The sequence below is a fragment of the Manis javanica genome, chromosome 13 (genome assembly GCF_040802235.1).
Source record: "Manis javanica isolate MJ-LG chromosome 13, MJ_LKY, whole genome shotgun sequence".
Classification (NCBI taxonomy): domain Eukaryota; kingdom Metazoa; phylum Chordata; class Mammalia; order Pholidota; family Manidae; genus Manis; species Manis javanica.
This window is the reverse complement of record NC_133168.1, coordinates 84,958,480-84,983,726: the sequence shown is the minus strand read 5'-3', so window position 1 is coordinate 84,983,726 and position 25,247 is coordinate 84,958,480. Positions and strand designations below refer to the sequence as shown.

Genomic DNA, 25,247 nt, shown 5'->3' with positions numbered 1-25,247 from the left:
CTCAGTGATTCCTGGCAGGGAAGAGATAATCAGACCAGAGTAAAGCAAAAGGCATTTGATCTGGATTCTTGGCAGTGATCAGTCCCTCCCTATATCCACCCTATGGATTCTGGCCCTGGAACCCGTTTGGGTCTCCCTTTAGGTGAGGGGGGCCGGGAGCTAAAGGGAGCACCCTCCCACCACAGGAGGGCAGCCCGCGCTCAGGGAAGTTTGCTTGGAAGCCAAGCTTGGTGAGCTCAGCACCTGCCCCTTTGCAGAAGCACCAGGGGACCTGACAGCGACTTGTGTTTTCCAGCCGCGGTCGGGTTTCTGGCTGTGTCCAGCGTCATCACCATGTCTGCGCCCTTCTTCCTGGGGAGGATAATTGATGTCATCTACACACAGCCCACCATGGACTACAGATACAGCCTGACCCGCCTCTGCCTGGCACTCGGCGGCGTGTTCCTGTGCGGGGCTGCCGCCAACGCCATTCGCGTCTACCTCATGCAGACTTCAGGTAAAAAGGTCCCGGCCCGCAGATGGGGCAGTTGTGGTTTTGTCTGGGCCTCCAGCCACATGTGCTCCAGGCCCCCGTCTGTCCCTCTCTCCCTAGCATCGCATTCTACTGGGATAGCCCGGCCTCTGGACAGATGTTGCAGCTAGGAAGGTCAGGTGCCGTCTTCTCGACTGGCTCTGCTCGTGAGCTGGCGTTGAGCCCCGAGGGAGGCAGCCTCCCCGACCCCTGGGAGGTTTGAGAGCAGCCCTGGGTCAGGAGTGGCTTGCTCAGGGAGCCGAGGAAGCTGCTTTTCTGCTCCACGCTTATGCTTTCCCTTCGGCAGGAGGTGGGGTGGCTGTTTTTATGGTATTTCTGTAATAAGGGCTGGTGTTGACAGGCTGCTGATGGCAACAATGACACAGCCTGGGATGCCCGGCTGTAAGTCGGTTGCCCACCATTCAGCTAATAAAATACTCGTAGACAATTAAGTGAGATAGAGAAGTATATATAGACACAGAAAAGGATTTCCAGGGATGAATAAAATAAGCCTTTGGGAAGTTGAAGCAGTAGAGCATCTCTGACCTTTTTGAAATGCTCTCAGTCGTATTATGTTCATTTTACCACCGTACTGGTCACCAGCGCACACCCGGGGGCCTGCCAGGGCCAGGCCTCCCTGCCCCCACCAGATCCACACAGGGCCGGAGGGTGACGGCGTCGGCCAAGCTCCTGCAGAGCTGATGCCATTCCTGTCCGCCTTTGCAGGCCAGCGCATCGTCAACAGGCTGAGGGCTTCGCTGTTCTCCTCCGTTCTGAGGCAGGAGGTTGCTTTCTTTGACAAGACTCGCACAGGGGAGCTGATTAACCGCCTGTCAGCAGACACGGCACTCCTGGGACGCTCAGTGACCGAAAATGTCTCGGATGGGCTCAGGGCAGGGGCCCAGGCTTCCGTCGGCATCGGCATGATGGTACGTCGGCCTGGCTTCTGTTGGCACCTCCCGGGCAGGGCCTGGCTGCCCGGTCCTGAGCCAGGGGCGAGCTGTCCTCCGGGCCCTTCAGCACTCAGCCAGCAGCACCCCTGGGGCTGCGAGGACGTGGCTGCCTCCTCCTGAGAGGCCTCCAGGATGAATTCTTAGCTGGGAAAGGGATCCATGCATTCAGAAGAGATGGCAGTGTCGCCTGGGTTTTCTGAGAATGTGTGTGAGAGTGTTTCAGGAAAGGGCAGCAGTGGGAGGAGGCTGGATACAGAGCTGGATAGGGACGGCAGATGCTGCCTGGGAGAGGTTGAGTGATCATTAAAAAGAAAGATGAGGTTAGTTTTAATAGTAAATTTTACTTAATGTAAACAAAATATTGTCTGTTCCATGTGTAATCAGTACAAAAACTGCCCGCCCCGGGTGGGTCCTGCTCAGGGCCTCTGTGCATCAGATATTTCATATTATTTTTTCACATTGAGATTTCAAAATCCGGCATGGATTTTATACTAATTAGATGTCTTGATCCAGATGCTAAATTTTCACTGGAAATAGCTTGATCTGTATTTACAGTTCATAAAATTTGCATTTGAAAAAGTCGATGGACATACTAAGTTTTCCAGATTTGAAATTTTACCAATAGCTGAAAAGAAATGGAGTATTGGGTTTCAGATTTACATTTCTTTTTTTTTTGGTATCATTAATCTACAGTTACATGAAGAACGTTATGTTTACTAGGCTCCCCCCTTCACCAAGTCCCCCCCACAAACCCCATTACAGTCACTGTCCATCAGCGTAGTAAGATGCTGTAGAATCACTACTTGTTTTTTGTGTTGCACAGCCCTCCCCGTGCCCCACCCCCCACATTATACCTGCTAATCGTAATGTCCCCTTCCCCCCACCCCCATCCTTCCCTTCTCACCCATCCTCCCCAGTCCCTTTCCCTTTGGTAACTGTCAGACCATTCTTGGCTTCTGTGATTCTGTCACTGTTTTGTTCCTTCAGTTTTTCTTTGTTCTTATACTCCACATATGAGTGAAATCATTTGGTACTTGTCTTTCTCCGCCTGGCTTATTTCTCTGAGCATAATACCCTCTAGCTCCATCCATGTTGTTGCAAATGGTAGGATTTGTTTTCTTCTTATGGCTGGATAATATTCCATTGTGTATAGGTACCACATCTTCTTTATCCATTTATCTACTGATGGACACTTAGGTTGCTTCCATTTCTTAGCTATTGTAAATAGTGCTGTGATAAACATAGAGGTGCATATGAGTTTTTCAAACTGGGCTGCTGCATTCTTAGGGTAAATTCCTAGAAGTGGAATTCCTGGGTCAAATGGTATTTCTATTTTGAGCATTTTGAGGAACCTCCATACTGCTTTCCACAATGGCTGAACTAATTTACTTTCCCACCAGGAGTGTAGGAGGGTTCTCCTTTCTCCACAACCTCACCAACATTTGTTGTTGTTTGTCTTTTGGATGGTGGCAGTCCTTATTGGTGTGAGGTGATATCTCATTGTAGTTTTAATTTGCATTTCTCTGATGACTAGCGATGTGGAGCATCTTTTCATGTGCCTGTTGGCCATCTGAATTTCTTCTTTGGAGAAGTGTCTATTCAGCTCCTCTGCCCATTTTTTAATTGGATTATTTGCTTTTCTTTTGTTGAGGTGCATGAGCTCTTTATATATTTTGGATGTCAACCCTTTATCAGATCTGTCATTTATCAATATAATCTCCCATACTGTAGGGTACCTTTTTGTTCTATTGATGGTGTCCTTTGCTGTACAGCAGCTTTTCAGCTTGATGTAGTCCCACTTGTTCATTTTCGCTTTTGTTTCCCTTGCCTGGGGAGATATGTTCATGAAGAAGTCGCTCATGTTTATGTCTAAGAGATTTTTGCCTATGTTTTTTTCCAAGAGTTTAATGGTTTCATGACTTACATTCAAGTCTTTGATCCATTTTGAGTTTACCTTTGTATATGGGGTTAGACAATGGTCCAGTTTCATTCTCCTACATGTAGCTGTCCAGTTTTGCCAGCACCATCTGTTGAAGAGACTGTCATTTCCCCAGTGTATGTCCATGGCTCCTTTATTGTATATTAATTGTCCATATATGTTTGGGTTAATGTTTGGAGTTTCTATTCTGTTCCAGTGGTCTGTGGCTCTGTTCTTGTGCCAGTACCAAATTGTCTTGATTACTGTGGCTTTGTAGTAGACCTTAAGGTTGGGGAGCGAGATTCCCCCCACTTTATTCTTCCTTCTCAGGATTGCTTTAGCTATTCGGGGTCTTTGGTGTTTCCATATGAATTTTTGAACTATTTGTTCCAGTTCATTGAAGAATGCTGTTGGTAATTTGATAGGGATTGCATCGAATCTGTATATTGCTTTGGGCAGTATGGCCATTTTGATGATATTAATTATTCCTAGCCAGGAGCATGGGATGAGCTTCCATTTGTTAGTGTCCTCTTTAATTTCTCTAAAGAGTGTCTTATAGTTTTCAGGGTATAGTTCTTTCACTTACTTGGTTAGGTTTATTCCTAGGTATTTTATTCTTTTTGATGCTATTGTGAATGGAATTGTTTTCCTGATTTCTCTTTCTATGAGTTCATTTTTAGTGTATAGGAAAGCCACAGATTTCTGTGTGTTAATTTTGTATCCTGCAACTTTGCTGAATTCCAAAATTAGTTCTAGTAATTTTGGAATGGAGTCTTTAGGGTTTTTTTATGCGGATTTACATTTTAATCAATTAAAACTGTGTAAAATTAAAAATTGAGTTGCTGGGTCACACTGGCCAGTTTTAAGTGCTTGATAGCCGCAGAGGCGATCCTTCTGGACACTGGGGTTCTGGCCCCAGAGGGCGCTGCTGTGGCTGATGCTCCCCATGGGTGGAAGGGCTTGGGTTCTGTGTGTGTGTCCCAGGTGGCCCTCAGGCTGGAGCAGGCGGGCGTGTTGCCGGTGTGAGCCCATGACGTCTGACTTAAGGGCTGGAGAGCGGTTCTGTGGTCCAAAGCTTTCACAGCCGTGCAACGGGCAGAGCTCTGGAGGCCCCTCCTGCAGCAAAGCGTTCCTAGCTCCGTGTCTTAGGGAGAGCTGAGCACCTGTTCTGTAAAGTTGAGGACAGACCCCTTAGGACAGACGGGCGGCCAGAGGAGCCTGTCTTAGTCACTCAGGCGCCATGACCAAGCCGACAACAGGCACAGTTTTCCCACAGTTCTGGAGGCCGGGCATCCGAGGCCAAGGTGTCGGCAAAGTGGGGTCCTTCCGAGGCCTCTTCCTGCCGCTCCTGTTGGCCGCCATCTCACCCTGTGCTCATGTGGCCTTGCCCTGGTGTTCTCTGGCATGTCTTCTTACAGGGACGCTGATCCTGTTGACTCAGAGTCCTACCCTTGTAACCTCATTTCACCTCAGTTACCTCCTTACAAGCCCCATCTCCAAATACAACCACACTGGGGTTAAGTCTTCAGCGTATGAATTCTGGGGGACACAAGCCTCATGAGATCACACCCCCAGTACCCGTGTTCTTTGCCTGACTCACGGCAAGCCTGCTCGCGGTGACCTTGTGAGTCCACGCCACACTGCCAGGTCAGTGAAGTGAGTCGTGGGATGTTCGTTCCCACCGTCAGGGTGTGTGTTCCTGCTGTTCCGGCGCTCCTGTCTGGTGACAGGGCCCGAGTCAGTCTCCAGAAGGTTATCATGAGACATGGAGCCAGAGCGTGGGGTGGGGGGGATTCTGAGACAGCCCGCCCGGGTCCAAGGAGCCCCCATGGGCGTTCCTGCCCCCACAGAGGACACCGCGTGCAGGTGCTTTAGCCGAGCTCTGCTGCATTCAGGCCTCAGGATCATCAGGCCCTCCCTGCCCTGCGGGAGTCATGCTCCTGCATGTGTCCCGCGGACTGCGTGACCGCCTGCCCTGGGTGGGTCCATCCTGCTCAGGGCCTCTGTGCATGTGCCCTTCTGTACCAGGCTACACCTGACAGGATGCTCTGTCTCTCTCTTGCCTGTTTGCTGTCTGGCACCCACCTCCTGTCTCCCCTTGCACGTAACTCTGCGAGGGTCAGTTCCCTTCCCGGCGCCCGGAGTGGCGTCCGCTCCACGAAGCATTCAGTAACGGGCCGCTGACCGAGGAAGCGATTGGCTGATCTGCCCGTTACTTCCCATTCCAGTCAGTGACTTTCCTCAGCCTCTTAGGAAAGCCTTGTACTGATCATACTATTTTCTGTGCAAATGAGATTTGGTAGGTTTTAATAATTTGTTGAAGAGATGTTAGAACCATTTAAAATATAATCACCAATTGCAGGGCTGACAGAAAACACCCACTGTTACTTCCAGAAGTTGGCTGTTTCCTGTGAGCAACTCCAGGTGTTAGGAAACCACTCCTCACGTTGCCTCTTGTTCTGTGCTGCTGATCTCAGTCCTCTGAGCCGTGGAAGCAGCTCTAGCTCCTTCTCTGCTTGTGAGTTATTCCCCCGGCCAAGTCTTGGTGCACCTGTTTGTCTGAAGCTGCCGGGGTCTGGGTCTCTGCCATGTTGGTCATCTCGGTGGGACTCGTTGCTCTGGTTGTTCGGTGTCCATGAGGCCATCTGGACTTGAATACAGAACTTCTGGTGGGGCCTGGCTATGTGGAGAACAGCCTTTCCTGACACCCTGCCTCCCCCACCTCTGTTGCTGAACAACGTGGTCTGACGCACACAGCAGAGGAGGCACCATGCCAGCAGTGGTACCACCCTGGAGGGTAAAACACGTCCCCGTTTCTTCAGCAGCTCTCTGCCACACTGCGCCTGGGTGGCTCCAGACAGTCACAGAGTTGAGTGGAGATTGAAGACATCCAAAAAGTTCCACCTGAACAGAACAGCACCCTCAAGCCTGCCTGTCACACACACACCACCACCACCACCACCACCACCCCCTGCCCACACACCTGCAGGAGGTGTGTTGCTGCTCTGTAATACGCCTTTTGGCTTTTGTTTTTGACAGTTTTTTGTCTCACCTCATCTGGCCGCTTTTGTTTTGAGTGTGGTGCCCCCGATATCCATCCTCGCTGTGCTTTATGGACGCTATCTGCGGAAACTGACCAAAGCCACGCAGGATTCCCTGGCGCAGGCCACCCAGGTGAGGAGGCCCCTCCGCGGCTTGGTCCCCCTGGAATGAGCTCGGAGCCGAGGTCCCAGGGTACAGACCTGCAGGGATGTGCTGAGGCTCCCAAGAAAGCCTCAGAAAAGTGCTTTCTTTTCCTTCTGTTAGCATCCAAGATCCTAGAAGCCTCAAATACTCCACCTTCTAGACTGGATTACTACCTGCTCCTCGGAGTAGGTCCCACTTGACAATGCTGTTTGAACTTCTCACTTCTTACCATCACTATTTCTTATAGGACAAAAAAGCTAATCATAGTTTGAAAATAGTGTCTTGCTGGTACTTTGTCCTTCATTAGTTAATAAAGGTAGCTTTGCAATGCTATCTAATTTTTTTTCTAAATGAAAAATAACATACTTTCATATTACAAAAGCCATGCATGTTTATAACTGAAAATTTGAAAACATGAAGAGAAAAACTCTCTCAGAATGAATGTTAAGTTTTGGAGTCTGTCCTTTTTATCTTCTTCTCTTTATCTACTTACCTACCCTCCTATCTTTCTGCCTACCTATATATATGATGTATGATATGTATAGATATATATGTTTCCAAAAATAGGATTGTTCATGGACTCTGCTTTGTAATCTGTTTTTGACTTGGTCACATATCATGAACAGCTCTCTACTGACAGTGTCTTAAAAAATAGACCACATTTTAATTTTGCTTCTAGAAATCTTGAAATGTGACCTTCCTTCCCCTGAAACATATTTATTACTCTCTCAGCTAGCTGAGGAACGTATTGGAAATATAAGAACTGTCCGAGCTTTTGGGAAAGAGATGACTGAAATAGAGAAATACACCCGTGAAGTGGGCCACGTGATGGACTTGGCAAGGAGAGAGGCATTTGCTCGGGCCGGCTTCTTCGGAGCAGTAAGTATATCGTTTGGGGAAGAGTGGAAGGGTAGATGTTTTTATTTTGTGCCACTTGCCATAAGTAGAAGATTGTTCTCCTTCAGCACTACTTTGAGACCTTGACCGAAACAGCGTGGGGTTAGGCACTGATTCTCAGAGTGTGGTCCAGGCCACACGGCAGCTTCCCTGGGCAGCTGGCTGCTCATGCAGATCTGCAGCCCCACTCCTGACCCGCGGTCAGACCTCCTGGGGAGGGGCAGCGACCTGTGTTTTCACAGGCCCACCAGGTCATTCTGATGCAGGTGGCTTGAGGCCCCCACTGAGGACTTTAATGTATTTCAAGGGGGAAGTATAAAGAAAATTGATTACATTGATCACAGTGAAATCAAATAGGACACCAAACTAGAAAATCACCATGGAGGCAAATGCATAAGATCTTTAAACTGGAAAGAACTTCAGAGGTGATTTTCCCATCAAGTCTATCATGATCTGGCAGATAAGGAGACAGAGGCCGAGAGAAGGCAGCCCCTCACTCAGAGACCATCAGAGGCCAGGCACCTACCAAAAGTGAAGGCAGAGCAGAGATACAGGACCCCAGCCTCAGTCCAGTCGGTCCCCAGGCGTCATATTAGGCTGTACAAATGCAGACTATGTATCTGCTTCCTCTAGTTGGGGAGGGAATCCCTAATATTTTTACCTTTGAAAACTGAGCAGATTGAGTAAAACAGGAATCTGATGGATGGCTTAGCTTGCTGCCAGGTTTTGGTGCTGCTAACTTTATTTTTCTTGATAGTGCAATATTTCAAACGTATGTTTTTATTTGAAATTCGATTATTTTTGGAAAGTCTTGCTGTGATAGTTAAATGCACAAAGGAGATGACAGGCCGTGTGAGTGCTTCCTGGACATGGGCCTCTGGTCTCCGCCTGACCTCTGTTTCCTTCATTTGACAGACGGGGCTCTCTGGGAACCTGATTGTGCTCTCTGTCCTGTACAAAGGAGGGCTGCTGATGGGCAGTGCCCACATGACCGTGGGTGAACTCTCTTCCTTCCTGATGTATGCTTTCTGGGTTGGATTAAGCATTGGAGGTACATACCTTAAATAGGCTTGGGAGTTACAAATTAAAAAATCAGGCTACAGATTTTGAAATGAAAACTTAACTTCCCCATTGCTCCACCTCTCATTAGTTCACTTCACCTGAAAAACACATTTCTTAGTTGTTATTCCAACCCGACTTTGAAAGGAAAAATAGGTATGCATGTGATCTTCCGACGCAAGGGGGCAGAGCCCTGGTCGGGGAGCCGAGGAGTTTTGCAGGCCCCTTGCAGCTCGCTGAGCTCAAGGCCATGCTGGAGCAGTACTTGCCAGCTGCACGTTGAGACAGTTTGTTCACTTGGAGCCGGGAATGCAGGGAGCAGGGAAATAGGACTGACCAGACCAGGCGTGTGCAGAAACCCACAGTCCTGCGGTCGCAAGAGGCGTGACTGGCCAATCACCGCTGAATAAAATTCCTTTTGTACAGAGGTCCACCTGTGCAAAAATAACGAAAAAGTATAAATCATAAAATGTATGAAACCAAGTTGCTTGCTTTTGTTAAGAATTCTCAGAGTTCATCTTTTATTGTCCATTTCCAGTGAAGGGAAGCGAGGTCCATGGAGGCACAGCTACGTGAAGTCTGAAGTTTTCAGTACTTTTCCATGTCCCCAGTCAATAAGGGGCAGACGATTTCCTGCTTTCCTGCTTTCTGTTTTCCTTCCTCTCTTTGAAAATGAGATGGAAAAGTTTGGTAAATAGCTTGAGGTCTGGTTAGTGGAACTCAGATATCCCAGGGTTATCTCCTGGGATTATTTTCAGGGTTTTGTCTACAGGTTAAAGGTAGAGGCTTTTCCTTAGACAAATGCAGGCAATTGAGGATGTTTTCTGGACGGAAATTTCCAGAGACCCCCTAGAAATAATGTTTTAGTTCTGCTGGCTGGTCTTGAAGAAACACCTGAGTCAGCCACCTGGGGATGCCGGGTGATCTGGGAAGTGACAGCCCAGGGGGACCCTGTGGCCACAGCCTTGCCCCTTCCTCTGCAGCCCCTGGTCAGGCCTGCAAGGCTGTCAGGTTCCACGCCCGGGAGCTCCGTGCCTTTGTCCCCTGCCTGCCCTGCCTCTGTGTGCATTGGCCTGCTGCTGCTTCCCCTCCCTGTGGCCTTCCTGTTCACATTCCACGTGTGAACACAGCCAGCTCTCTCCCAAGGCCTCCGCTAGGCTTACGTTTCCTGCCTCAGGGGACTGGACCTTAGTCCCTCCACACCTCCACCCCGTTTTCAAAGCAGTTTGACCTGATAGGAGCTACCTTTGTCTCTGGGCATGCTCTGCCCACCTTTTGTCCTGACAAGTTCACAGGTGTGTCTTGCACACAGACATAGCCCCAGGCCATCAGGAGTCCCCGTTACAGATGAGGACCTGTGCCTGATCTCCAGGCTTCGGGGTATAGCTGGGCCCTCCTAGCCAAAGGTCCTGTGCAGCTGCTGCCACGCGGCGGTGGAGCAGGAAGGGTACAGAGTCAGTGGGCTCCAGGCCACCAGTTTCCCCACACTTACCACCCAGACAGGGACCTCAAGCTGTGGAAATTTACTTCAGCGAGTTGAGTTGGATTTTAAATGCTTTTGTGACAGTCATTGTTTAAAGTAATTGTATAATGAACCAGTGAGCAAGAAATCCTATTTAATTTGTTAAATAAGAATTTTTATACATCAGATTTTTGCTTAGAACAGCATACTGAAAAACTTGAGGTGAAGTTCATGTAACATAACATTAACAATATTAAAGTGAACAATTCAGTGGGATTTAGAATATTCACAATGTTGTGCAACCACCACCTCTGTTCAATTCCAAAATATTTTTGTACCCCCGCCGAAGAAAACCCATACCCGATAAGCAGTGTATCTCTTTACCCCTCCTTCCCTGAGCCCCTAGCAACCACAGTTTGCTTTCTGTCTTTGTATACTTTCTTCTGAATATTTTATATAAATGGAACCATAATATGTGGTCCTGTATGATTGGCTTTTTCATGTAGCATGATGTTTTCAAAGTTCACTAACATCAGAGCATAGATGAGTCCTTCATTCCTTTTTATGACTGAACAATATTCCATTGAATGGATGGACTGCATGTTGTTATCCAGGGCCTTTTGATTTTTGTTTTCTAGAGTCTCAACTCTACTGTGTTGAACCGCCGCCTACTCCTGCCCTTCCTTCCCCTTGTCTCTCTCTCTTTCTCTTTCTTTTTTTCTTCTTTTAAATTAGTAGACTTTTTTTTTTAAGGAGGAATTTTAGGTTCACAACAAAATTGGGCAGCAAGTACAGATTTCCCACATGCCCCCTGCCCCTTCACAGGCGCGGCGTCCCCGCCAGAGTGGGGCATGCGTGAAAACTGATGGACCTACAGTGACACCTCACTGCCACCCGGGGTCCGTGGTTCACGTGAGGGTTTGCTCTTGCTGGTGTACGCCCCCCGGGTTTGGACACATTTGCGATGACATGTATCTGTCATTATAGGTCATACATAATAGTTTCACTGCCTGAAGTTCATCTGTGCTCTCTCTGCCTATTCCTCCCTCCTTCGCCCTGACCATTAGCAACCACTGAACTTTTTACAGGCCCTGTACTTTTGCTTTTCCAGAATGTTCTATAGTAAGAATCATACAATGCAGCCTGTCTGATTGTCTTATTACACTTGTATGCATGTAAGTCTCCTCCAAGTCTTCTCATGGCTTGATGGCTTGTTTCTTTTTAGTACTAATCACTCCATTGTCTGAGGGACCACAGTGTATCCATCCATCTACTAAGACACCTTGGTTGCTTTACAAGTTTTGGCAATTATGACTGAAGCTGCAATCAACATCCACAAGCAGGTTTTTGTGTGCCTCTGTTTTCAACTCCTTTGGGTAAAAACAAAGGAATAAGATTGCTAGACCATATGATAAGATTATGCTTAGTTTTGTAAGAAACTGCCACTCCGTCTTCTCAAGTGGCTGTAGCGTCTGCATTCCCTCCAGCAGTGGACGCTGGTTTCTGTTGCTCCACATCCTCACTAACTTTTGATGTTGTCAGAATTTTAGATGTTTTCTGTTCTAATAGGCGTGCAGTTGTATCTCATTATTTTAATTTTCATTCCCCTAATGACACAGGATGTGCAGTGCCTTCATATGCTTGCCTGCCAGCACACGTCTTCTTGGGTGAAACGTCTGTTCAGGTCTTTGGTCAGTTTCTAAATCAGGTTGTTCGTTTTCTTACTGGTTTAAGAGTTCTTTTGTATCTTAGATATCAGTCCTTTATCAGATGGATCTTTTGCAGATGCTTTCCCCCAGTCTTTGTGTTCTTTTCAAAGAGCAGAAGTGTCAAATTTTCAGGAAGTCTGACTTACCAATTCTTTCCTTCGTGGACTCAGCCTTTGGTGTGGTATCTAAAAAGGCATTGTTGAGCCCAAGGTCTTCCAGGCTTTCTCCTATGTTATCTTCTAGTTTTTTAGTTTTTATATTCCACATTCTGGTCCAGGACCCATTTTCAGCTAATTTGTGTGAAGGTGTGAGGCCCGTGCCTTGATCCACTTTCTGCCGTGGGCACTGGGCTGCTCCCGTGCTGTTTGTCAAGGAGACCATCCTCTCTCTGCAGCACCTTAGTTCCTCTGTCATCACTGGGTGATCGTATTTATCTGGGACTATTTCTACCCAGTGCACTTTTAACTCAAAATGAAGGTTTTACTCCACTGTATCTTGCACAAATATCCACAAGTATATGCACAAATATACCTTAGGAAGAATACTTGAATTGCGTTGTTTCAGCATCCTTACTGAGGGAATTTCACGTCCCTGGTCTCGCTGTTGGCTTGGACCAGTGTGCCTGGAGTTTAGGTCATTAATTAAATCTAGTTCAAAGATGACTTAAAAGAGATCGTGGGGTTGTTTGACATTAACAAATTCCTTTTGAGTTTTTAGCCTAGTACAAGTTTGTATTTGTTGAGTGCCTGAAAGGGAAGTTTGATACTGTGGATATCAGTTTAAAATAAATATTGGGATATCTTATATTCCTTTCAAGTATGGGATAAGAATTATATTTTATTTATATTGCTATGTTTTTTTACTAGGACTTTCCCTGTAGTAACATTGTGATTTTATACTTCAGTGACTGATCAGTATGACTATATGTGTTTTTAAATTCCCTGATCAAACATAAAATCCTTATTAGAAGTCAGTGAGACTGGAGGAGACGCTGAAGAAAACTCAGGATATTAGATGGAGGGAATGGTGAATACGGATTTCCAGTAGCCTCAAACCCTTTTTTGGAAGTAACAGATTTTATATTAAGAGCAAGTTGTCATTTGCTGTTCCTGGTGCTGCTGACGGACGTGTCTGCTTCTGGCCCTCAGGTCTGAGCTCCTTCTACTCAGAGCTGATGAAGGGGCTGGGAGCCGGCACCCGCCTGTGGGAGCTCCTGGACAGAGAGCCTGGGCTGCCTTTCGACGGTGGGTCTCACATGGGCTTGTCCTTTGCTGGGATTAAGCATGCATGGCTTTAAAAAGGGACAGTTAGACCAACTCCCTCCCTCCCGGTGAAGGACGCACAGGGTAAGGACGTGGTTCCTGCCACACAGCGGAAAAAGCATCATCTGAGGGGCAGGCGGTGAGAGAGCAAGGTCAGCTGCCGGGTGGCTGCGGGGCCTGGGGCTGGGGGGCCGACCCCACAGCATGCCCTGCAGGTCTGCTGCTTCCCCAGCTGCAGGTGACCCCATAGCAGTGACAGGAGGCCAGGAGCAGGTGCACCCCAGGGATGCAGACTGGAGGGGCCCCAGCCCGCCTGCCAGATTTGTCTTCCCAGGGATTTTGGTATTTGTGTGGGGCAGGAGGAAAAGAAGAGGGGTCCCCCATACAAAAGCCTCTGGATCTCATGGCTCTGGGGGCAGAGTGGAGGGTGCCGATCCTACCTGGCTGGACCCATCTCCTTTACCAGTACTTCCCTGGAAGCCAATGCCGGGGGAGTGTGGGGCTGGGGGCAAGTGTGGAGCTTGGGGGAAGTGTGGGGCTCTGGGGAAGTGCGGCTACTCCCCGCTGCTCAGCCAGGACCCTGTTGGCCAACCCCCGGCAGTGAGGGAAGGCCCAGGATTCTCCAGGTTCATAGGTCGGAGGAAATAGTCTGTGGGAGAGAGAGTGAGCAGCTTGCCCCAAGTCATCAGGACAGGACAGGCCTCTGGTGCCCTCCAGCTCCTCAGCCACTTACCACCCATTTATCTGCATTCTCTGAAAACACTGATACCAGAGTAGATAAGACAAAGCCTGAGCCAAGGGAACCGTGGAGGCAGGGGCACGGCCAGAAGGCAGCCGGGTTTGAGCCCAGGCTGCCCCAAGGCTGTGAACTGACTCCTCTCCTGTTAGCTCAGTTGTCTGCGTCCCGGGCTCCGGTCAGCGGCTCCCCCTCGCAGGGCTGAGCGTCCGCCAGGCCCGCCCATGCGGGTGCCGCGTGCGCAGAGGGCTGAGCAGGCCCCGGGAGCGCCAGGCAGAGGCTGCTTCCTTCCCGCTTGCCCAGCTGGAGCTCACCAGCCGGACTGCCCTGCGGCTGCCACACATACAGGCGGGGAGTGGGGCTCAGCTGCGGGTTTGACCTTTGCCTTAAGTAACGCTAATTCCACCTCCTGTTTCAGAGGGTGTTGTTTTAAAAGAGAAAAGCTTCCAGGGCGCTTTGGAGTTCCAGAACGTTCATTTTGCCTATCCAGCCCGGCCAGAGGTGCCCGTATTCCAGGATTTCAGCCTCTCCATCCCATCAGGATCCGTCACGGCGCTGGTCGGCCCAAGTGGCTCCGGCAAATCGACAGTGGTCTCCCTTCTGCTGCGGCTGTATGACCCCGTTTCTGGTGAGTGGCTCACCACGTTGTAGGGCGGGAGGGCCCTGCTGAGCCCTTCCACCTCTGCGGCCCGGGGAGAGGGTCAGATTATGCAAAGACTGTGCAACAGGAGAAGAGTTCTGAACACCAGAGGCTTTGCTCCCAGGAAGGAAATCCCTTAAGCAAAGGTGTCAGTTTCAGGCTTATGACCACTCAGGCAGAAGGCCTGCCAGGCATTTTATGTAGTTCCTGTCTGACCTCTGAGTACCAAGTGACTTCCTGAATTCCACCTCCTCATCTCCCGCGCTGGTGTCTCCTTCTCACGCCCTCTTCAGGTGCCTTGTGCTGGGGACCGCTGCCAGGCAGCACTCGGAATGAGTACCCCTTGGTGCCAGCCATGGAGCTGGCGTCGGAGCCCGGCGTTGCTCCCTGGAAGCCTGACCGCTTCTGCCTGTGAGCTGCCCTGTGGTCACTGTGCACAAGCATGATTTGACAGTCAGTGCTTCACTTCTAAGTGGCTACTCTGTGGAAGCTGTTTTGAGGTAGTTAGGGACTTTCTTAGTGGATTTTTCTTGTTTTATTTTTAAGTGGATTGTAACATTTTTAGAGGAAGGAACACATTTAACTTCTTTATATCCTTTTTTTATTAAGATACAATTGATGTAACATTGTATTAGTCTTAAGTATACAACATAATGATTTGATATGTGTATATATTGCAAAATGGTCATCACAGAAGTCTGGTTAACATCCCTCACCGCACATAGTTACAAAAAAATCAGAGCCTGGAATAGATATTCTGTAGGTACTGATTTAATTTTGGACTGAGAAAACCCTCAGGTTTCTCGGCACCAAAATAACTGTTAGTAAAAATCAAATCATGAGTTTAAAAAGAGTGTGTCTCATGGTCTTTGTACCTGTGCTTGGTTAAAACAATGAGAGCTGGTTAAGTGCCAGATAATTATTTGATTGCAGATCCTGATCCCTGGAATCACTAGCTGTGTTAAAATGGGTGTTAGCATGGTTTGCCTCTGAAATCAGTCTTGATTCACTGTCTACTTGCTATTATATTCTGAGTTTAGAAAAATCCCAGTTACGTAGACTCAAAGCAAGTCAAAATATCTCTAGTTTCTTCACCACGGTGGATAATTCAGTAATCAAGGAACTGCCCTTCTGTTCCTGCCTTGTGTGGTCTTAGGGCTCTTGTACTTCTTAAGTCAAAGACCTCAGGTTTTTGCCAGTTTTTGAAAGTTTGCCCCTGGCGTGTGTAATTCCCCCCACTAACTGAGAAGCAGTGGTGTTCCTTAGTCACTGTCATCACCACACAGGCATTACTGAGTTCCCTCAGTGTGTAGGATTAATTCTGTTAACTAAGGGCACAGAGTTTACATCTCATTACTTAAAAGCTCTGCCCTGGCGTAAGTCAGATTCTTAGTTACAGGTAACAGAATCTCCTCCAGTGAAGTTTATGTGGGAAGGGCTATTTTAAGGAGTGAGGAAAGCACTCAGAGATTGCTGGCAGGATGGAACTTGCAGGACACTTCCCAGAACTTGGCCACAGAACCAGGAGTTCGATGTGGTTGCCGGCATGGACATCGTCGGGAATCTGCACGCTGAGGCAGCCACCGTCCAGGGCGCAGCTTCAGAGCCGTGCCACCCCAGCCAGGGGGCCCCTCACGGCTGGCCCTCCCGTGTAATGCCTCTGAACCAAAGCTGTGCACAGGTGCATCTTGTGGTGGCGCCCTCAGTTGCTCCAGGAGTCTGGGAAGCTCTTGGCAGCCTCTGCAAGAAGGTGGGTGGCCAGCTGGGCAGCCAGGTAGCCATGGCAGGGGAAAGGATGTGGGGATTCCATGGAATATATTGGGTCAGGATTCTGTTTGGAGGATTTGAGTGTGCTTTTCATCTCTCCGAAGCTGAGTCTGGGGTGTCCCCACCAGATCCTCTGTATGCACCTTCGCCGCTGGCCGAGGATGCTCAGCAGCTCTTCCCTTTACTCCCCCCCAGGAACCATCAGTCTCGATGGCCATGACATCCGTCAGCTTAATCCAGCCTGGCTGAGGTCCAAGATTGGGACAGTGAGTCAGGTAGGTGGAGTGGGTCCCCTTTTTACTATGCTTTCTGTTAAAATTTCTTTTGTAATTTGTTTTTTAATTAGTCATCAGTCTCTCAAAAGAGGAGGAACACAAGTATTCCCAGTGCACTGAACTGATCTCAGCTGCCAGATGGCCTAGGTTTGTAGGCATTGCCGTTTCCTGAAAACCTCAAGTACTTGAACCACTTGGAGCTTTGACTTTTCATCAGAACCCCGGGGACCAACATCACTTTGTAAGACAGATGGTCTTGAGGATGGGGAGGAAGTGATACCGCTTTTCAGCTCGAACGAACTCTGCCGCCACTTCCGTTGTCGTCGCCAACCACCGTCTGGGTCTTGCATAATGGGCCTCAGGGATGAGCAAGCAAAGGCTGCAGCAAAAGCCAGGTCGCTCTGCAGAGAGGCTGTGGATGTCCAGGCAGAATATTGGTGTAATAAGGTGACTTTGATGAGGCTGCTTTCACAAGACCATTGGGTTCAGAGAAATTTTGACACAGCCGTTTATATTTTTTGATAACCAGGCTCTGTGCACAGCAAACCCAAGTCTCTCCTCATTTCTGAACCTCTCCCGCTGATGAGCTTCCCTCCTGTCAGACCTTCCCCTTGCCCCAGCTCCACTGGGTGAGGGGCAGGTGGGCCCGCGACGGGGTTGCCTGCTAGTGTGAGGATATCAGCTGGCGTGTATTATGTAGGGAAGGAGGAAAAGCTGAGAGGTCACTTGCCTTTTAGGACCATTCCACAGGGTCTGGTAAAATGTCACATTCCCACCTGGCAAGTGTATAGTTCAAAAAGGAACAGACAGAGATGGATTTCGCCTTTGCCCTTAGTGGAAGGCCAGCAGCTGGGAAAGGCGGATGGACTCCGGGTCTTGCGGCATCTCAAGATACCCAAGGGAGGGGAACTTGCCTTTATGAAGGACCTACTGTGTGCCGGGCCCTATGTGGGCACCTGCTTTGGGACCTCATTTCCTGCAGTGTGGTGAGGAAGTCAACGCCATTCATGGCAAAACAGGAATTTTTCAAAAGTCTGCCGGGTGAATTTATGTGGAATGAGGGAGTAGAACCAAGAAAATAGTGTATATTCTTTGGGAACAGTTCCGTAGCAGATGTAAGTACTGTACCGAGCTCCCCTGTGTTTACTAGACATGTTTGAAGTCTGTTTTGGAATTGGCAGTAAGTGCGTTTATTTCCACTTCATAGGAGCCGATTTTGTTCTCCTGCTCGATCGCTGAGAACATCGCTTACGGTGCCGATGACCCCGCCGTGGTGACTGCCAAGCAGATAGAGAACGCAGCCGAGGCAGCCAACGCGGCCACCTTCATCCGCAACTTCCCCCAGGGATTCGACACTGTGGTCGGAGAGAAAGGGGTTCTGCTCTCAGGTACCTTCACGTCAGTGCCCCCCAAGCGCCCCAGGCGCTGGCACTGCGCTGTTACTCTCTCGCTAGGCTTTCGTCCTCGGGCCACATGAAGGCAGCCTTTCATTTTCTAAAGTCTTTTTTCCGTGTGGTCAATCCCCAGGTCCCTCCAATTCCCACCCCAGAGGTGCTCCCAAGCCCCCCAGGTCTCCCCAAGTAGTGCCCAGCCACAGCAGCCCTTCTCTGAGAAATGGTGTATTCTGCAGCTTGAAGTCCTTGACAGGCATAGACGGACAGACAGACGCAGTGGCAGATGATTGGTCCGGGGAGGCAGAGCCGTGCACCTGGAGCGGGACTGTGGTGGGCGAGCTCCTCATGCACCAGACTGTTAGACCAAGGGTCAGGCTGACCAGTCTACACAGGTCTGCCTGGGCACAGTGAGCACGGCTGCCGTCCCCCGTGCTGCCCAGGCACGGTGAGCACTGCCGCCATCCCCTGTGATGTCCGGGCACAGTGGGCACGGCCGCTGTCCCCTGTGATGCCGGGGCACAGTGAGCACAGTGGATTGCAGTATGGGTTCCTCGTTTTCAGGAGGGAAAGAGAAAACTTAATTTCTGTTGCTCTGGAGTACAGAGGAGTAGAACTTAAAGGACAATCAATTTTTGGTCAAACAGAGATGAGGTTTTCCTTAGAAATACTGCAGTGTGCTGCCTTCTGCAATAACAAGCTCTCTCGGTGGGAGCTCTGAGCGGAGGGCGCATGGCTCCGTGTCCGAGGGAGGCCCCAGGCTGGACAGGGGCAGGAGCTCTTTCCAACTCTGAAATGCTCACCTGAAGTCAGAGCACAGAAAATTTAACACAAAATATTTAAAATTCATCATGCATGTATATTTTTTAACTATAGGCAATAGATGAAAAAATGTTTTTGATAGAATGGGGAAATTCCAGGTGTGGAATCGCACATGGCCATGTACAGGTGAACTGCTACTGCAGCCCTGAACCTGTCCTTGGGCAGAAGCCCAGTTCAAGCTGCTCGCGTGAAATCACGGAGCAGCAGGGCGTGGGGCTGGGACTGCCTCGCTGCGCCCCCCGGAACAGATTCCACGTGTCCTTCCACCTTCCCTTCCCATCTCCATTTCAGGGTGAAATGACTGAAGGTTCTGGCAGGAGGACAGGGTATACAGCATAGGTGCCCAGTGCTCCAGCTGGCACCGGGGACTCCCCGAAGCTCTCCGCTGGCGGCCCTGCCCACCCGCCTCAGGGCCCTCAGAACCCCCTCGCCAACCAGAGGAGTCGGGGGAGAAGGGGCCTCCCTGCTCCCTTGTGCGCATGGGGTTGCTGTCCAGGGACAGCGTTAGCAGCACCCCACATTTTAGTTTAGCAGCACCCCACGTTTTAGTTGTGAACGATAAACTTCTTTTAGGTGAAAACGATATAATACCCAGCAATTACTGTTAATAAGTATGTTCAGCCAATAAAATCAACCGGAAAAGGATGTTTCTGTCCATCACCAAAAATGGGACTGAGCCTTGTAAAATGAAGTGACAGAACCATTCAGAGAGACTCCTCAGTCGCGACTCTGGAAGCAGGTCCCCTGGAGGGGACGGCGGGCTGGGTGGTCTCAGACCACGCGCCATCATCTGTTCCATCCGCGTCTCCCCCTGGCCTTTGTTCCCGTGCTTTTAGCAGAACCTGAGTCTTGAAAAAGAAAGGGGACCTTTGAGTGGCTTACTGTGGCCTCCTGTTTCATACGTGCAAGCGGACTACCGTGTGTGCCCGTTGTTGCCCTGCACCAGGAACAGAAGCCGGTGGCAGGGGCAGAGGCGCGCAGGGGGCGCTGAGGCCGCAGTGGGATCCCGGGTCTCGGCCTTGCGGCGCCCTCTGTGCCCATCCTGCCGCTCACACCCCTCTAAATATGGGGGCTGTCTGGTTTTCCTGCCACACTGGGAGGTGGCACTGGGAGTGTTAGGAGGCCCTCGCACTTACCCACTGTGAGACCTCAGGGTGTTTGGCACCTCAGTTTTTCGGCTGTAAAAAGGGAGAAATGACAGGATCGACATCACAGGTTTTCTTAAAGATTAAATGAAATAATGCGTGCAATGCATTTAGAAAATTTCTGGTACATAGGGACTCAATAAATGCCAGCTATGATGATAATTGTTACTAGTTTTGAGGTTAATGAGAAGATGTTTAAAACACAGATTTCTGCTCTGTGACTAACTGGAAGAAACTACCTTTAAAGTGCTACGTGCCTTATCAGAAAAGCCCATACCAAGTATTTAAGGCCCTCGATTAAAAAAAAATATTGTCCTTGTCAGGTGGGCAGAAACAGCGGATCGCGATCGCCCGGGCTCTGCTGAAGGTAAGCCTGAAGCCGCTACTGGGTTGGGGTTTTTTGTTACTGTGTTTATTTAGGGGCCATATAATTTGTAATTTACTGTTTTTCTTTTTCTTCTTTTGGAGGGGGAGGGCAGATATGCGGTTGACAGTCCTGGTGAAAGATGAGTTGGGAGTTCCCCTGAGTGCAGGTTGTCCAGATTTAACAAGTATGTCCTGGGCATTAGGGGCCCAGTACTGAGCGAGGGGTGTCAGGGAGAGAAGCGGGACAGACGGACCTTCCGTCAGGAAGCACACAGTCCAGCTAGTGAAACGGTGATTGCAGGCACACCTCATTGCACTGCACTTTCCTGATACCGCGTTTTTCACACATTGAAGGTTTGTGGCAACCCTGTGTCATTGAGGAAGTCTCTTGACAACATTTTCCAAAGAACGTTTGTTCATTTCGTGTCTCTGTATTCCATTTTGGTAATTCTTGCAGTATTTCAAACTTCATTATTCCGTTTGTTACGGTGATCTGTGATCAGTGATTATGACTCGCCAGAAGCTCAGGTGAGGGTTAGCATTTTTTAGCAGTAGTGCTTGTAAATTAAGGTTTCCACACACATTGTGGTTTTTTAGACACAGTGCTATTTCACACTTAGCAGATACAGCAGGGTGCAAACATAGCTTTTGTATGCACTGGGAAGCCAACACATTCACTTGCCTTGCTTTGCTGACATACTTCATGCGGTGGTCTGGACCGAACCTGCAGTAATCTCCAAGGTATGCCTATATGTCAAAATGTCAAAACAATACAATATGCTTACTTGGATGAGGTATAATCAACTGCAAACAGACTGTAAACACTTATACAGGACTCCTAGGAGGAGAGGGAAAGCCATTTTAGCTGAAAGTCGTAGACTTTCTTGCACTTTTTAGGAAATGATAGGCTTTCCCTTTACTATATAACTATTCTCGGATTTAGAGTTTCTTTTTAAAAACAGCTTTATTGGAGCATAACTTACATACCATAAAATCGATGAGTTTTAAATGTACTTTCCTGTGCCTTTTTAGTAAACTTATGGAGTTGCACAGCCATCATGCAGTCCAATTTTAGAAGATTTCTACCACTTGAAAAGATCAGGGGGCCCATGTGTGGCCATCCCCATTCCCACCCCCAGGTCCAGTCCACTCACTGTCTGTCAGGATTTGCCCTCATGGACATTTCAGATAAATGGAATCAGACAAGATACGGTCTCTGGAGTCCTTCCTCTTCTATGAGGATAATGTGTTTGGGGTTCCTCTGTATTGCAGCCTGTGTCGGCACATCATTCCTCTCTGTTGCTGAGCAACATTCCTGTGTGTGGATGTACCACAGTGTGTTATCCATTCCCCAGCTGACGAGCATTTGGGTAGTTTCCAGTTTGGGGCGACTGTGAATAGTACTGCTGAGAGGGAATGGTGTTCGTGATTCTGTGTGATCGTGTGTTTTCATTTCCTGTGGAGAGATTCCCAGGCAAAGCTGGAATTTAATGTGTCACAGCATCAGTTTATCTCACTTGTCTCAGTTTTGTGTGGTCCTGCTACCTAAACTACAACAGGACCTTGAGAGTCCAGACTCTGTCTCATTCACTTTAGATGCCTAGTTGGTTGGCTAAATAAAACTGCACTGTAACCAATATCCATTCCAGTGATAATAGTTCAAAATCATCTCTAACTCTTGCATGTATGTGCTTACCTCGGACACTTGTGAGTGTGTCTTCTCTTTTTCATAGCAGCTTCATCGTGATGTGATTCACATACTGCACAGCCCCCATGCAGTGCACAACTCAGTGGGGCTCAGTGTGTTCACAGTCGTGCATCCATCACCATGATCAAGATCAATTTTAGGACGTTCTCATCACTCCAAGAAGAGACCCTCTGCTTTTACCAGGCACACACACACATCCCTCCCTTACAGCCCCACTGACCCCAGACCCAGGGAGCCACCGATCTACCGTCTGTTGCTAGAAACGTGCCTATTCTGGGTATTTCCTATAAATGGAATCATGCAATACATGGCAGTCTGTGTCTGGTCTCCTTAACTTAGCAGAGTGTTTTCAAGGTTCACCCATGTTATATTATGTATCAGTTCTTTGTTCCTTCTTTATTACTGAGAGTTTGTGTTTTAGTATTAAAGTGTGTTTCTTTTTAATGTTTTTGCTTCTTCAGAATCCCAAAATTCTTCTCCTAGATGAAGCAACCAGGTGAGGCTATCTTAATACTATGTGTAATTATATTAAAGCAAATTCCTTATCAAAAATATATTATTCTGTACCTTAGAGTGACACAGCCTTTCCCCCCTACACTTTGAAGTGACGGACTCTGAATTAATAATGGCAGTTGGGAGGCAGTGGACAGGCCGAGTCCAGAGATGTGGGTCCGGAGAGATGAGCCCCTGCTCACTCTGATGGGCAGCTGTGCGGGATGCTCTTCTCCTTACATGATGGCAGCACTGTGGAACCAAGGGGCCCATGCATCTCGTTTATAGTATCTTTGTGATATAAAATATTTATAGTAGGCCCAATAAATATAGGCATGAAATACATGCAGTTCTGATCATAGGGAAAATTCACTGCTGAGGAAAGGCCGCTCTGGATGGAGCAGGACCACATGAGCTCACAGTGTGTGTGGCACTCACATCTTTGCTTCTCCCGCGGGTTTCCCTGTTCAAGTGCGCTGGACGCTGAGAACGAGCACCTTGTGCAAGAAGCTCTGGATCGGCTGATGGAAGGAAGAACAGTGTTGATCATCGCCCATCGTCTGTCCACCATCAAGAACGCTCATGTGGTGGCCGTTCTCGACCAAGGGAGAATAACTGAATGTGGGAAACATGAGGAACTGCTCTCAAAACCAGACGGGACATACAGAAAATTAATGAACAAACAAAGTTTTATTTCAGTATAGCGAAGCCATTACCGGTAAAATGAATATGGAAGACTTTTTAAAGCCAGACAGCATTGCAGGAAAAAAAATACTTAGGGACAGTATGAGATCTGTAAGTCATACTTCAAGTTATTTGACATATGCCTATTTTTTTCCAAACTGTATAAAATATTGTTTTGAGATGTACCTGTCTCAAGACTTTTTTATTCAGAGTTTTAATAATTGTAACTTTCTAATGTCTATAGCACTGAAGTTATTTTCAGGTTTTGTACTTTCATCTCGGGATATTTTAATTAATATAGCATGACACCTCTTTTTTTTTTTTTTTCTTTTTACCTCCTGTTAGAGATCAAAGCTATTGTCAAATGACAACTTTTAAAAGGGAATTATAAATAAAAAGCCTAATTATTTTAGGCCAGTTTGCCAATCACTGTATAATTCTTTTGGTACCATTCTGCCTATTTTGGGCCTGATTTTACTAAGTAGCATAAAAGGTGAAGATCTAACCTTTTTTTTTAATCCTGATAATCTTATGAAATGAACCTAATATATATACAGAAATAGTTAATGTCCCATAGTGAGAAGGGAACACTTACAGTCCCCATCCCCCATGCCTCCCAAGGCATAAGAGTCCAGGAATCTGTGTCCCCGTGGGACGAGACTGTGCTTGGACATGTGTAGTTTTCAACCTTTTTGACACATGAGGGCCTGGTGAGTTTTAAAAAGGGAAGAAGCCCCATCCTTTAAATAGGGAAACTTCTACTTTCATTATTCACATATTTGCTTCTATGAGTACTTTGGGAAGTGAGGCATGAACTGCCAGCTATTACCTAGAAAGATGTAGATATAAATTTCACATTTAAGTTGCCTGAAGGTGTTTTGAGAATTATTTTTAAAAATGTATAAATCTTAACTAAATGTACAATTATTACAGCTTTTTACCAGTCATTTAAATACTTTTGAAATTTCATTCTGTGAGGCTAAAATCCAAATGAAATCCAAACCCAAAGTAGTTTTCGACCTTTGAATAAAGCGCTGGAAGAAAGTTGAGAAGTTCTTCTGTTCTGTAGATATCAAGACACCTTACGAACTTGTCACTCTTTTGAAAAGAGGACATTAGTAACCTTTTTTCTTTTATTTATGGTTCGTTTTATTCACCTAAATGTCTCAAAATCCCTAAAGCGGTGCTGACACCTGTGGGTTTGCTGTGTTTCGTGTCAGCGCTGTCAATCTGCTGTTGTCTCAAGAAGCAGTGCTTTTTCCCCACTAATAATGCCGGGACCTAAGAAGAAACTATGCTGATGTAATTAAAATGGGAGTTTTCTTCTGTGCTAAGTACTCATCAGTTCCTGGTTATACTGGAAAAAGAAACCAGTGTTTCATGATAAGCATGGACTGTTATATTCCATTCTATATACAGCAATTTATTAATGAATGAAATGAATTCAATAAATGAACTCAGTGTTCATTTAATTAGTAACAGTACATCTGTGACAATTGTTTTAACAAGATTTATTTGTATTCTTTATACAGTTTGCTATTACAGTGTGGTTTTCAGAAAGCAAACAAAATATTACAAGGTTGGATCTGAGGGAAATCTCTTTGTGCCATAGAAGTGTTTACAAAATTGAATTGGATTATTATATTTTCTAATGCAAGATATTCAATTGTGTCTTTAGGTAACATTTTATAATATGGATTAAAGTTTATACTGAACTTTATCTGTGTCTGTCACTTGTAAAACTTTTCATTATATTCAGTTTCTTACCAGCGTTTGGCTGTGGAGATTCAGGAGTAAAGAAAAAATTAACATTATGAATATAGAAAAATATGTAATCATTACAAGTTCCATTCCTTTCCTCCTTACCGAAGGTTGTCAATGTCCTCATTATTTTGCTGTTTTTAAACGTCATGTCTAGTTGCATCAGTACAGTAAGTACCTCCCGCCCTCCCCACGTGTCTGCTCTCACAGACAAGGAAATGCTGTGGGGTGACGACACATGAGAAAGGCAGTATCTGCCCTCAAGGAGCTTCTATTTTAAAAGAAGAGGTAAGGCAGATAAAAATTAATTACAGGACCAGGTAGAGGAAGACATTGCCGTATGATTTCTTTTATTTGTGGAGTATAGTAACTAGGCAAAACAGAATGAACAGAACAGCAGCAGACTCATCAACACTGAGAAGGTGACTGACTACTGGCTACCATGGGGGAGGGGGCCTGGGGAAGGGGGACAAAGGGGCACAAAAATCCTCAATCATAATATA

At 47.5% G+C, this 25,247-nt stretch overlaps 1 protein-coding gene across 1 annotated transcript in view; it reads left to right on the top strand.

The window, feature by feature from the left end:
• Positions 1–24,698, top strand: part of ABCB10 (ATP binding cassette subfamily B member 10) — a 32,586-nt gene extending 7,888 nt beyond the window's left edge. The window contains exons 2-13 of the mRNA XM_073219972.1: positions 296–496; positions 1,238–1,440; positions 6,422–6,556; positions 7,301–7,447; positions 8,381–8,516; positions 12,844–12,939; positions 14,112–14,321; positions 16,296–16,375; positions 17,583–17,763; positions 20,057–20,100; positions 22,269–22,303; positions 22,772–24,698. Of these exons, the coding sequence (XP_073076073.1) occupies positions 296–496; positions 1,238–1,440; positions 6,422–6,556; positions 7,301–7,447; positions 8,381–8,516; positions 12,844–12,939; positions 14,112–14,321; positions 16,296–16,375; positions 17,583–17,763; positions 20,057–20,100; positions 22,269–22,303; positions 22,772–23,003 (1,700 nt within the window). The 3' untranslated portion in view covers positions 23,004–24,698. The remainder of the gene's footprint in view (positions 1–295; positions 497–1,237; positions 1,441–6,421; positions 6,557–7,300; positions 7,448–8,380; positions 8,517–12,843; positions 12,940–14,111; positions 14,322–16,295; positions 16,376–17,582; positions 17,764–20,056; positions 20,101–22,268; positions 22,304–22,771) is intronic.
• Positions 24,699–25,247: the final 549 nt, after the last annotated feature.